Here is a 12,317-nt window from a genome sequence, read left to right as displayed (position 1 = left end):
AGCTGAATGTTTTCTACATTTTAAGATTAGGAACCATATGTGGCACTCTGGACATCATTCGTTCATTCATTGGTATTATTTATGTTCTTAACTGGGCCAACCCCATATCTTTATAAATGACATGTCATTTGTAAAGACATGCCATGCAGGCTGACAATAGGATAATGTAAACAACACTGCCAGAGCCGCAGTGAGTTTCTAGTAGGTGTGTGAATGATCAACAATCAATATTATTGGCAGAAATAGAGGGCCCCAAAATCAAATTTTGCTTAGGGCCCCATGGAGGCTTGGGCCGGCACTTTATTCCATTAATAATTTTAAATTGTATTTCTTTAAATTTGGGAAGAATTTGGTATGTAATATGTATTGTCCTTATTTTCCTTAGCTCAACTTTTGTAAACTCCTTCAGGATATATTGTCTATGAACTGTGCCCGGAAAATATTATTTCACTAAAACTGCCCTCATATATTTGTTGGAACATTTTTCATCACATAAATGAACATCTTCAATATTAAGGTTTCTCAGACAATGTGTAGTATTTGAATATAAAACATCCTGAGTCAACATAGATTTTAAGGATAGAGGACTTTGCCGTGGCTTCTTAGGGTCCTTATTTTACGGCGGGATTTGCCGTATTTCGTCACGGGTGTCACAAACCACGCGCCGTACGCTGACTTAAAGTGTCGTAAAAACGCATGACAAACTCATGAAATAGTGGCGTCGCCGGCTGTCTTTTTCTCTCCTACTCGTCGTGCGGGAGGCTAGCGTGTTTGTGTCGGTGTGCGAAGAGGACGGGCCAACCTCTCACTTTAGCTAAGAACCATGGCGGGAGCGGACGAATTTATGAAGTATCGTTCGCCACTGGTGTCAAGATATGCCAGCAAGGAAATGGCCTACAACTTCAGTGACAAGAAGAAATTCACAACGTGGAGGAAGCTGTGGATCTACCTCGCCAAGGCTGAGAAGGTTTGGACAATAATAACTTCTTCAAATTAAGTCCTAAGTACTTTTTGTCCTACTTTACATGCATTTATGTATTCGACCTTCCAAAAGAAGACCAATCAAATTCCCTGCTCTAAATATAGTAACTAACACGTGACAGCTACACTAAACTAATGTACAAATATAACAAACTGTTTTCTGAGATAGGCTCCAGCACCCCTGCGACCCCAAACGGGACAAGCGGTAGTAAATGGATGGATAGATGTTTTCATCCAGAATAATTTATACTTACTGGCAACTCTGTTTCTTGTAAACACTACATTCAATTGTACTGTTATAAAGGTAGGTAGGTAGGTAGGTCTTTATTGTCATTGCTTAAGTACAACAAAATGTTGTTTTCAGCACAAACCCGTTCAAGATTAGACAAACAAACAGTGTACAAGGTTACAGAATAGGAACGCTGATGGGTCGTCACAAGGCGCCCCGCCCCGTAAAAGATGGGAAAAAGGTAAATGCTGGGGAAGGATGAGTAAAAAAATACAATGTAGACTAAACCTCCATAGCAAAACACATATACTGTACATATTACAACATCTCAACACTAGCAACAGAGGGGAGGAAGTGGGGACCACGGTGGAAGGCTGCAGCTCTTCAGGTGCTGCCCATCCGTCCATCGCCCCTAAGGGATTCGCGTCAAGGGCGTTGGATGGGGAGTGGGGTATGTGTGTGTGGCGTATATTTTTGTGGATGTGTGTGTAAGCCTGCAGCGTGTCTCTATTCCGCGGCCTTGATGTTGAGAAGTTGCTAGTCCAAAGTCACAAAAGCACTCCATATTCCAGTGGTATGTTATATTAATGTGAGTGTGAATGTTGCTTGTCTATCTGTTGGCCCTGTGATGAGGTGGCGACTTGTCCAGGGTGTACCCTGCCTTCCGCCCGAATGCAGCTGAGATAGGCTTCAAAGGGACAAGCGGTAGAAAATGGATGGATGGATGTTATGTTATAGGCGATTACGCATATCTTCACAAATGCATGTTATTCCTGCTTTCAAAGTATTGCTATTACATTGCAAAACTGCAGGATCTGATACCGGAAGTTGAGGTCAAGTGTCTGAAAACATTTATCCTGTTTTAATACTATTTGATGCAAACCACGGTGTCTGATATGATTTATTCTGAATTCATCCATTTGTCATTTAATGAAAACCACAGTGCCTGATCTCATGCATCATGAAATTATCTACTCAATGCTATTGAAAGAAAACCACACTGTCTGTATTCATTTATCCTGAATTCATATATTTAGTACTATTTAATGAAAACACAGGGTCTGACATGCTTTGTCCTGAATTCATCCACGTATATTGTTTCTGAAAACCACAGTGTCTGATATCATTCATCCTGAATTCGTATTTCTATTACTATTTAATGAAATCCACAGTGTCTGATATTAATCATATCATTTACCCCGAAGTTATCTATTTTATACCATTTAATGAAAATCACAGAGGCACTTTTCTTGAATGTATGTATTTATTACTATGCAATGAAAACTGGTGTCTGATATGATTTATCCTTAATTAATCCATTTATAACTGAAGGAAAACCACAGTGTCTGATATAATTTATCCTGAATTTATATATTTAGTACTATGGATGTAATAGTATTGTAGATAGCGCAATGTTGCTGTTTCAAAATCTTAACAATAATCCTGTGACGTGTGACAGTATCAAACGAAAACTTGGTGGGTTTAAGTTATTTTGGTGCTTCTGCTCAGTGGCCTTGTGGTTAGAGTGTCCATCGTGAGTTCAAACCCTGGCCGAGTCATACCAAAGACTAAAAAAATGGGACCCATTACCTCCCTGCTTGGCACTTCGCATCAAGGTTTGGAATTGGGGGTTAAATCACCAAAATGATTCCCGTGTGTGGCCACCGCTGCTGCTCACTGCCCCCCTCACCTCCCAGTTGGTGGAACAAGGGGATGGGTCAAATGCAGAGGGTAATTTCACCACACCAAGTGTGTGTGTGACTATCAGTGATACTTTAACTTTAACTTAATTTGATGCAAACCCTGGTATCTGATATCATTTATTCTGAATTAATCCATTTATCATTTAAAGAAAACCACAGTGCCTGATGTCATGTATCCTGAAGTTGTCTACTCAATGCTATTGAAAGAAAACCACACTGTCTGTAATCATGTATCCTGAATTCATCTATTTAGTACTATTTAATGAAAACCACAGGGTCTGACATACTTTGTCCAGAATTCATCCATGTATATTTTTTATGAAAACCACAGTGTCTGATATCATTTATCCTGAATTCATCTTTCTATTATTGTTTAATGAAACCCACAGAGGCTAATACCATTTATCTTGAATCAATCCATCCATCCATTTTCCTCCGCTTATCCGATTTCGGCTCGCGGGGGCAGCAGCCTAAGCAGAGAAGCCTCTCCCCAGCCACTTCGTCCAGCTCCTCCCGGGGGATCCAGAGGCGTTCCCAGGCCAGCCGAGAGACATAGTCTTCTCAACGTGTCCTGGGTCTTTCCCGTGGCGTCCTACCCGTCGGACGTGCCCTAATCCTGACCAAATGCCCAAACCACGTCATCTGGCTCCTCTCGATGTGGAGGAGCAGCGGCTTTACTTTGAGCTCCTCCCGGATGGCAGAGCTTCTCACCCTATCTCTAAGGCAGAGCCCCGCCACACGGCGGAGGAAACTCATTTCGGCCGCTTGTACCCGTGATCTTGTCCTTTTGGTCATAACCCAAAGCTCATGACCATAGGTGAGGATGGGAACGTAGATCGACCGGTAAATTGAGAGCTTTGCCTTCCGGCTCAGCTCCTTCTTCACCACAACGGATCGATACAGCATCCGCATTACTAAAGACGGCGCACCGATTTGCCTGTCGATCTCACTCTTGAACAAGACTCGGAGGTACTTGAATGTATGTATTTATTACTATGTAATGAAAACCGGTGCCTGATATGATTCATCCTTAATTTATCCATTTATAATTGAATGAAAACCACAGTGTCTGATATCATTTATCCTGAATTTATATATTTATTTCTATTAAATGAAAACTAAAGTGTTTATTATATATCCCTAATTCATCCATTTATCATTGAATAAAAACCACAGTGTCTGATATCATTTATCCTGAATTAATCTATTTAATACTATGGATGTACCGCAGTGTTGCTGTTTCAAAATATTAACAATAATCCTGTGACGTGTGACGGTATCAAACGAAAACTTGGTGGGTGTAGGTTTTTTTGGTGCTTTTGCGTTGGCATCTGACATAAACTACAGTGGATGTTCCGGCAATATTCTTTGCACTAAAAATACATTTGTTTGTAGTAATGAATATGATTAGATTTGATTTGAGCATCATGTTTGTGTTCAATTACAGTAAGTGTGTTTATCCTAAACATTCCTGCCACTTTATTTTTCATACTATGGCATTTAAAAAAAATGTTTTTATTTTTTTAAACAATACAGTAACAATACCGTGGCTTTATACTGTGCTAATATCGTATTGTGACATTTTGATATTGTTACATCCCTATTTAGTACTATTTAATGAATACCACATTGTCTTACATAATTTGCCCTGAATTCATTTATATATTATTGAATGAAAACCGCAGTGTCTGATATAATGTATCCTTAATTCATCTATCTATTAATATTTAATTAAAACTACAGTGTCTGATATAATTAATCTTTTTAATATTGGCTGATATCATGTATCTTGAATGTATCTATGTATTCCTTCCTAATGAAAACCAGTGCCTGATATAATCTATTCTGATCGTCTGATCTAAATTGATCAATTCATTACAATTGAATGAAAACCATGGTGTCCGATATTATTTATCCTGAATTTGTCTTTATTACCATTTAATGAAAACCACAGTGTCTGATACCATTAATCCTGAATTCATCCATTTATTATTAAATGGAAACCTCAGTCAATATCATTTATCCTGAAGGAATCTGTTTATTACTATTTCATGAAAACCACAATGTCAGATATAATAACTCAGTAGATTTTAAAAGAGTAAAATAAACCCATATTTGTGTGTAATAATAGATTGGCGACATAAAGGGGCAAGAAATATGTCAATATTGAATAAAGCTAAATATGTTTTGGACCAACCCCTAGAGCAGGGGTGGGCAATTAATTTTCACCGGGGGCCGCATAAGCAACCCGAGCACTGCTGGAGGGCCACACGACAATATTTCAATTAAATTTTGCTCAATATTATTTTTGATATACCGTAAGATAAATAATAATGATGATAATAATAATAATAATAATTAATAATAATAATAATAATTTAATTTAACCTCACTTAACTTTATACAAAAGCAGATTGCTTTTGATGGTCACTTTATCCTGCATTGTCCAACATTTTTCCCCATCAGATTTGGACAACCATCTGTTGTTAAAAATAGTTTTTAATCATATTTATTTTATATTGTTTTTTTATATTGGTTTTATATGTAATTGTTTTTTCTTTTTATTCAGTCATTGGTGGAGCTAAGGATAATATTTGAATATTGTTTTTAATATTGTTGTGCAGCACTTTGGAAACATTTTGTTGTTTAAATGTGCTATATAAATAAAGTGGATTGGATTGTCACACCTGCCAGCTTGTCCCATTTCAGTCCTAACATGTCCAAACACGCATTTACCTATGTGAACAAGTCATTACCTGTGGTTGTCTCTTTAATTGACTGCATGGCTGCCACCTACTCCGTGATTTGAAAGTCTGCAGTTATCCCACGTAAGAAGAAGAGCAGCTGGAGGTGTCACGTACATCACAGATCTCATCCAAAGTTAGCGAAAAACAGTCTAAGTCTCCGGGCATACAGCGCAACAGAGTCCAATAAGCACTCCTTAATAAACTCTCCGTCAGAAAACGCCTTACTTTTTCTGGCGCTTTTGTGAGAAATGACGAAACTTGTCCTGACGGCTGCATCTCTGGGGGTGTGAAATATGGCAAAAAGTCCTTGTTGGGTTTTGCAGTTTTACCATCAACGCATCAGCCTCCCTTGCGCGCGCTTCATCAGACACATTCCGGTATTTTCCCTCGTGTTTCTTCGTGTAGTGGCGATTCAAATGATATTCTTTAAACACAGCAAGCTGTGTACCACAAATTAAGCACACGGCTTTACCATTAATTTATGTAAAGAAATACTTGCCAGTCCAAAACACGCCATTCGTCATCAACTTTTCTTTTTTTAGCGTCTCATCACTTGTCGCTGTGCACCTGCACTCACAGGTTCCCCCCGGACATATGGCATGAATAACACATTTCAAAATAAAAGCAGCACAGTTGTATTGCGCGCACGACATAGATGTTTTTTAAACTTTATTTTGTAATTTGTTATTGCGCCGTTCAATTCACTCACAATCGCACACGCGCATACGTCCACACGGAAGTAATACAAATAACGCTTTTCAAAACAAAAGCAGCACCGTTGTATTGCACACTCGACATAGATACTTTTTGAAATTTATTTTGAAATTTTTGATTGGCCTCACGCGGGCCGGACAGGGATGCGCAAAGGGCCGGATACGGCCCGCGGGCCGTACAATGCCCAGGTCTGCCCTAGAGGGACAAGCAGTAGAAAATCGATAGATGGATGTTTTGGACCAAAAATCCCTCTACTGTATATTCTCTACTGCTTGCTTGTGTTACTATATCTGAGTTAGTGTGTAGAAATATGGGGAAATAACTCCAAAGGTACGCTTCATTCACTAACTGTGTTACAAGATCAGTTAGAATAATGTTGGATAAAGAGTACATTCAACCCCTTTTATTTATTTACCCGGTAATCAAAAATATTGAAATTCAATAATTTGGTGCATTTGCAAACAGCTAAAATTATGTCTGGAGCAAAACCTAACCTGCTACCCACGAATGTCATCAATTCTTCTTAACAAACGAGGAGAAATGTAACCTTTACAGAAAAATCGAGTTTAAGGCATTGCTGAGTACATTTGTATTCACTAATAAAGCAACGGATTGTTTGAATAGAAGGTAAAGTTTGAAGGTTTCTTTCTTGTAGTGCTATGCCATAGAGTGCAAAACAGTGCACAAAGCTGTAAATTTAGTTTAACTTTGCTAAAAAAAACACAAAATTATAATTTTTTTTTAGGTGGTATACAAATTAGTCATATTTTTCTGAGTGTAGTTTTGTGATTTCAAACTGTTGAAGTTATTCATTATTGCAACGCTTGTTTTTATGTGGTGCTTCTTTAAGTGGAAATACTTTGACGCTGTAAAGTATTGACCCCATGACCTGCATGACTCCGGCCTCTGTCTCACTACTAGGGTCGAGGGTCATTGAGCAGCTGCTGATAGTTTATAATTAGTGTATTAGGGGCTGGTGGCTCCCGTAGGCCTAAGATGGGCAGTCCTCTTGCAGCCATCTTGGCTGAGGCGGCGCGACACAGGGCGAGCGCCGCTGTACTCTCCTGTTAGGCTGGGTTGGGAGTTGGGTTTGTGGGAGTCTGGTTGATGGTGGAGCGGGACGGTCTTTCCGTCCGGCTGCAGGGAGTCTCTGGGCCCCTCGGGATGGGGGGGTCCCGTCTTTCTGTCAATGTGTGGTGTGGTCTCTTGCTGGCTTGGGGACTGGTTGTCTCCTGCTTCTCCCGTGCCTTGTCCTCGACCAGGCACGGTCATGGGGGTCCCCTCATTGGTTGACCTGCCTCGCGTATTCCCTAGGGGCAGAACCTACTGTTTTGAGTGGGGCTTTCTGGGTGGTCGGGCCATACCTTGGCTCCCGCACATACTGGGAGACAAATATACTGTACATACAAACTAACATACATACATACATAATGTAATACGTATAATACGTACGCACGCACATACGTACCTACGCACTTACATACAAACAGACTTATATTCATTCATACGTACATACATTCATACATATATATGCATATACAATACATACATACATAAATGCTTACGCTAGAGCTGAAAAATGTATACAATTTTGATTAAAATTTTGGTTATGGCTTCTTACGATCATGAAAATTAAAATAAAAACAAACAAACTGATTGTTCTGCGCAACGTGCATGATTACTTTTATTTCTATTTTATTTGTATTTTCCCATTTTAGTGCAATAATGTTTATGGTCATTACTGTGTTATTACTATTTACTTCATTGACTGGTTCTTCTTTATAATTTTTGGTGTCATATTTGTAAATATTCTATTTGGTGATTTGTTTTTTGTTGTTGTTGTCCCCCTCTTGTCCCCACAATTTCCCCCCGTCTTCTTTTGTTTCTTCTTACTATCCCCTCCTGCTTCGGTCCAGCTTCGCCAAACACTAAATTTATCCATTTAATAAAGTTTAATAATATCTCACGCTTCTCTGTTTTAAAGTATAACTGCAGGGCTCGAATTTAACCACGGCAACTGTGACAAAAACCGCGACCGCCCTTTCATTTTCTGTAATGCTCTGAAAAATTGACCAACATTTGCGGCAAGATTATGCCGTGACCGCTGTCAGGTTCAAACACTGATGACATCTATTAAACAAGACAAGAAGCAAAGAATCAAACAGAGACAGAATTCAATTTGGCTCAATTGAGGAGAAACGTGTCGACCTGTAACCTCTTACAGTGTCACCCACGCTCTGGCAAAAGATTGTACTCCTCCTTCTTTATTTTACTTTCTCCGACCACATGACCACAGCTGCTTCCAGAGGGAAGTGGGTCGTAAACAGCGTTGCCTTTGGTTACAGAACAGTTCGAAAGAAAAGGTCGTAAACGAGTTCAAAAAGAGGTTTGTAAAACAGTTCAAAAAGACGTTCGTAAAACAGTTGAAAAAGGAAGTCGCCTGGAGGGGATTCTGGTCCTGCTTCCTCTTCGCCTTAGGTCAGACAATATATTTCTGTTTGATTATAATACATGAAAGACAACAGGAACACCTTCATCTTGCTTCCCCCCTACACAGTGGAGTTTTACGAGCCTTACTCTTGGTAGGTTCCAAAGACAGCTTTTGCTTCGCACCGGGCACTCAACTGTAACACTAAGTTTTTGTGATAACTTAGAAACAATTATTTTAACATTTCCCTCCTGTTTATCACATAAACTTTCCCATAATCTCCTTATCCCTAATAACTTCTTTTTGCGATTTTCAGTTAATGGTTCATTTCCCTAGGACCAAGTTATGTTTACACTCAGAATTGAACATCAATTTTCCCCTCATAATTATGACATTTCTGGAAACAAATCAGGAACACCATCCAAATAGACCTCCATGATGTCCCTCCTGGCCTCCTGTTGGGACTCGGCGGGGGACGTGTCTTTGTCCCTCCTCCTGGCCCCCTTCCGCCCGTCCCTGGTTTTTGCACCAGGGGACACCAACAACCAGGCGCGTCTTCTCCCAATAATGGACGGCGTCTGGCAGCCGCCTGGTGGAGAAGGGGCTACTACCGGCATCTGTGCTGGGAAGCACACGCCGCGTTCTTCACCGTTGTCATCGGCTCCTCTTACGACAACATCATCTCTGGCGGGTTTTCGCAGGGCGCCGCCATCTTTAGTGTCGTCAACATCGTCGACGACTCCGCCTATGACGCAATCTTCAATGTCATCATCATCGTCGACGACTCCGCCCACGATGACATTTTCTCTGGCGCGCCTTCGCACGGCGCAGACATCTTCCGCGTCACTCTGCACGGTGCCGCCATCGAAAACTCCTCCCATGGCGCTGTCGTCGTCATCATCATCGTCGGCGCAAGCTGCGCGACCTCCTCCTCATCCGCCAAAGATGCGCTGTCGGCAGCGATCTGCAGAACCTGCGTGTGGACCTTCGCAGCTGTTGGTGCTCAGGTATCACGCGTTTCCGCCACTAATTTGGCCGTTCCGTGGTCGCCCGCCTCGCCAGTTCCAGCGGCGTTCAACGCGTCGCCGCCTGACTTTCCCTCGCTGGCTGCGGGGACACTTGGCCTGGCGACCCTCCGCCAAGTCCTCCCTCCACCCTCCCGTAACTTTTGGATTTTTGACCGCTCTTGTTTCCAGGGAACATCTGGAATCTGTTCCTTGAGGGGGGGGGGGGGCTGTGACGATCTGTCACTTCATTTGTGTTTGTTTCCTTGTTTTAGTATTTACTTCCTGTCAGTGCTCTTATTTTGTTATATTTCCTGTTTGTTCCGCTGAGCACTGTTTTTTCCTCACCTGCCGTTGATTGGCAGCCGGTCCACACCTGCTGCCAATCAACATGTATCCTATTTATACTTTGTCTCGAGCACTCCTCAGTGCTCGATGATAACACTCTATGTTTAGAACATTTATGCAAGACTGCTTTATTTTTTGGTACATGAGATTAAAACTCATCTTACCTATTCATCGCTCTCCTGGTTCTTCCATCTTGGGGTCACACAAACGGCAGCCATGCGAGTTCCTCACAATAATGATCCTATATTCTTGATGAATTGATTTACAAAATAAGGTCCATTGTCACTGTATAGATTTAGTTATACCATATCTTGGTATTATATCTTTGCATAATGCTTTTGCTACTGTTAGCGCATCTGCTTTTCCTTTGAAAATGCATCTACTATGACCAGACAATAATGTTTTCCTTCACTCTTATTTAGTTCAATAAAATCCATGCATAGATGTTGGAATGGGTGTTGTGGTTTGGGGAATTGGCCCCGTTGTGGGCGCATATTCCCTTGTGCATTGTGTCTTGCACAGGTCATGCATGTTTTACAATTTTTTTTTTTGTATAAGAATACAACTATAGGTAGTATAGTGCTTCTGTATAAGGGTATTCATATCCCTCCTGTTGAGTCATGAGTTCAACCATGGCTCAAAACTGCTACCCACTTATACAGATTTTTTTGGTAAGATTAGTTTATTGTCTGGACATACATAGATGTCTTCTTTGTTCAACGTGACTCCGTTTTTTATCCATTTATCTTTTTCTTGTGGATTACTTTGTTGTTGCATATCTTTTAGTATATCATTATTCATGTCACTAGTTTGTAGTTTGAAATTTGTATTTCCTTTTCTGCTGCTTGTTTTGCTGTTTTGTCAGCCAACACATTTCCTATTGATACTGTGTCTGTTCCTTTGGTGTGTGCTGCACATTTGCATATTGCTATTTTAGCTGGTATGTACTGCTTTTACTAATTCTTTTTTATCAGTTCTCCATGTGTTACAGGTTTTCCGGTTGACGTTATCATTCCTCTATTTTTCCAATGTTGTGCAAATGTGTGCACTGTTGAAAATGTGTATTGGCTATCTGTATATTGTGATCTTTTGATCTTTCATTACTTTACATGCTTCTATTAGTGCTACTAGTTCTGCAGCTTGCATTGAGTAATTTGATGGTCATTTGATAGCTTTCAAAACTTTTAGTTGCTGTTGCAACCACACATCCTATTCTATTTTTATTTCACAGAATGCTGCTTCAGCTTCTGAATTGCACTCTACAGATGATTACATTTTTTACATTAATTTACTTAATGGAGCTACTATTTCAGCATAATTTGGTATCCAACTTCTACAATAATTATTTAATCCTAAAAATTACCTCATTTGCTTCTTTGTTTGTGGTTTTTGTGCTTGTAGTACTGCTGTTTTTCTACTTTACACAATAATGCGTCCATCTTTGTTTAGACAATGTTCTAGATACTTTACTTCTCTTTTGCATAATTGTACTTTTATTTTGCTTACTTTGTGTCCTTCACTATGTAGATGATTTAATAACGCTAATGTTATTTTTCTCCTAATTCAAATGTTATACATATTACTTTTATGTAATTTTTAAGTAACATTTTAAACTCACTTAACTGTCTATACGCCAATTAATCTATACTTTTACACTCAGAATTTACATTCTTCCAATTCTTTATATTTCTTATTTGCAATTATTATTCAACAATATTCAAAGCAAACAGTTGTCTATCGCTAGCTGATAGCTGTCGTAATTGCCATGCCTCCTTATTTATTCATTATCTTATCTTATGGTGTACTGCAAATGTCTAAAACATAATCTAACCTAAGAATGTTATACTACACTTCAAAGTTAAACCTACTTTAAACTTACATGTAATACATTCATTTTCACACCTCCTCTCCCAATGTGCCCCACACACACACACACACACACACACAAAAAGCTGTGTGTGAGTGCGTGTGTGCACTCCTAAGAGCAAAGGTCAGCAACACTTGAAGAGCGCTTCTCTATTTTTTTTTTTTTCCTCAGCTTATAAACAATGTAACCCACCTTATCACTTTATCATGCTATACATATCAACTCTTATCATAGTTTTTAACCTAGGTTTTTATTTGTTTCATTATTTTAAATACATATATACAGGACTGTCTCAG

At 39.7% G+C, this 12,317-nt stretch overlaps 1 protein-coding gene across 1 annotated transcript in view; it reads left to right on the top strand.

The window, feature by feature from the left end:
- Positions 1-648: 648 nt before the first annotated feature.
- Positions 649-12,317, top strand: part of LOC133642969 (adenylosuccinate lyase-like) — a 43,232-nt gene continuing 31,563 nt past the window's right edge. Inside the window, exon 1 of the mRNA XM_062037392.1 lies at positions 649-967. Coding sequence (XP_061893376.1) covers positions 824-967 — 144 coding nt within the window. The 5' untranslated portion in view covers positions 649-823. The remainder of the gene's footprint in view (positions 968-12,317) is intronic.

Source organism: Entelurus aequoreus, linkage group LG25 (genome assembly GCF_033978785.1).
Source record: "Entelurus aequoreus isolate RoL-2023_Sb linkage group LG25, RoL_Eaeq_v1.1, whole genome shotgun sequence".
Classification (NCBI taxonomy): Eukaryota; Metazoa; Chordata; class Actinopteri; order Syngnathiformes; family Syngnathidae; genus Entelurus; species Entelurus aequoreus.
This window is presented reverse-complemented; position numbering and strand designations above follow the sequence as displayed.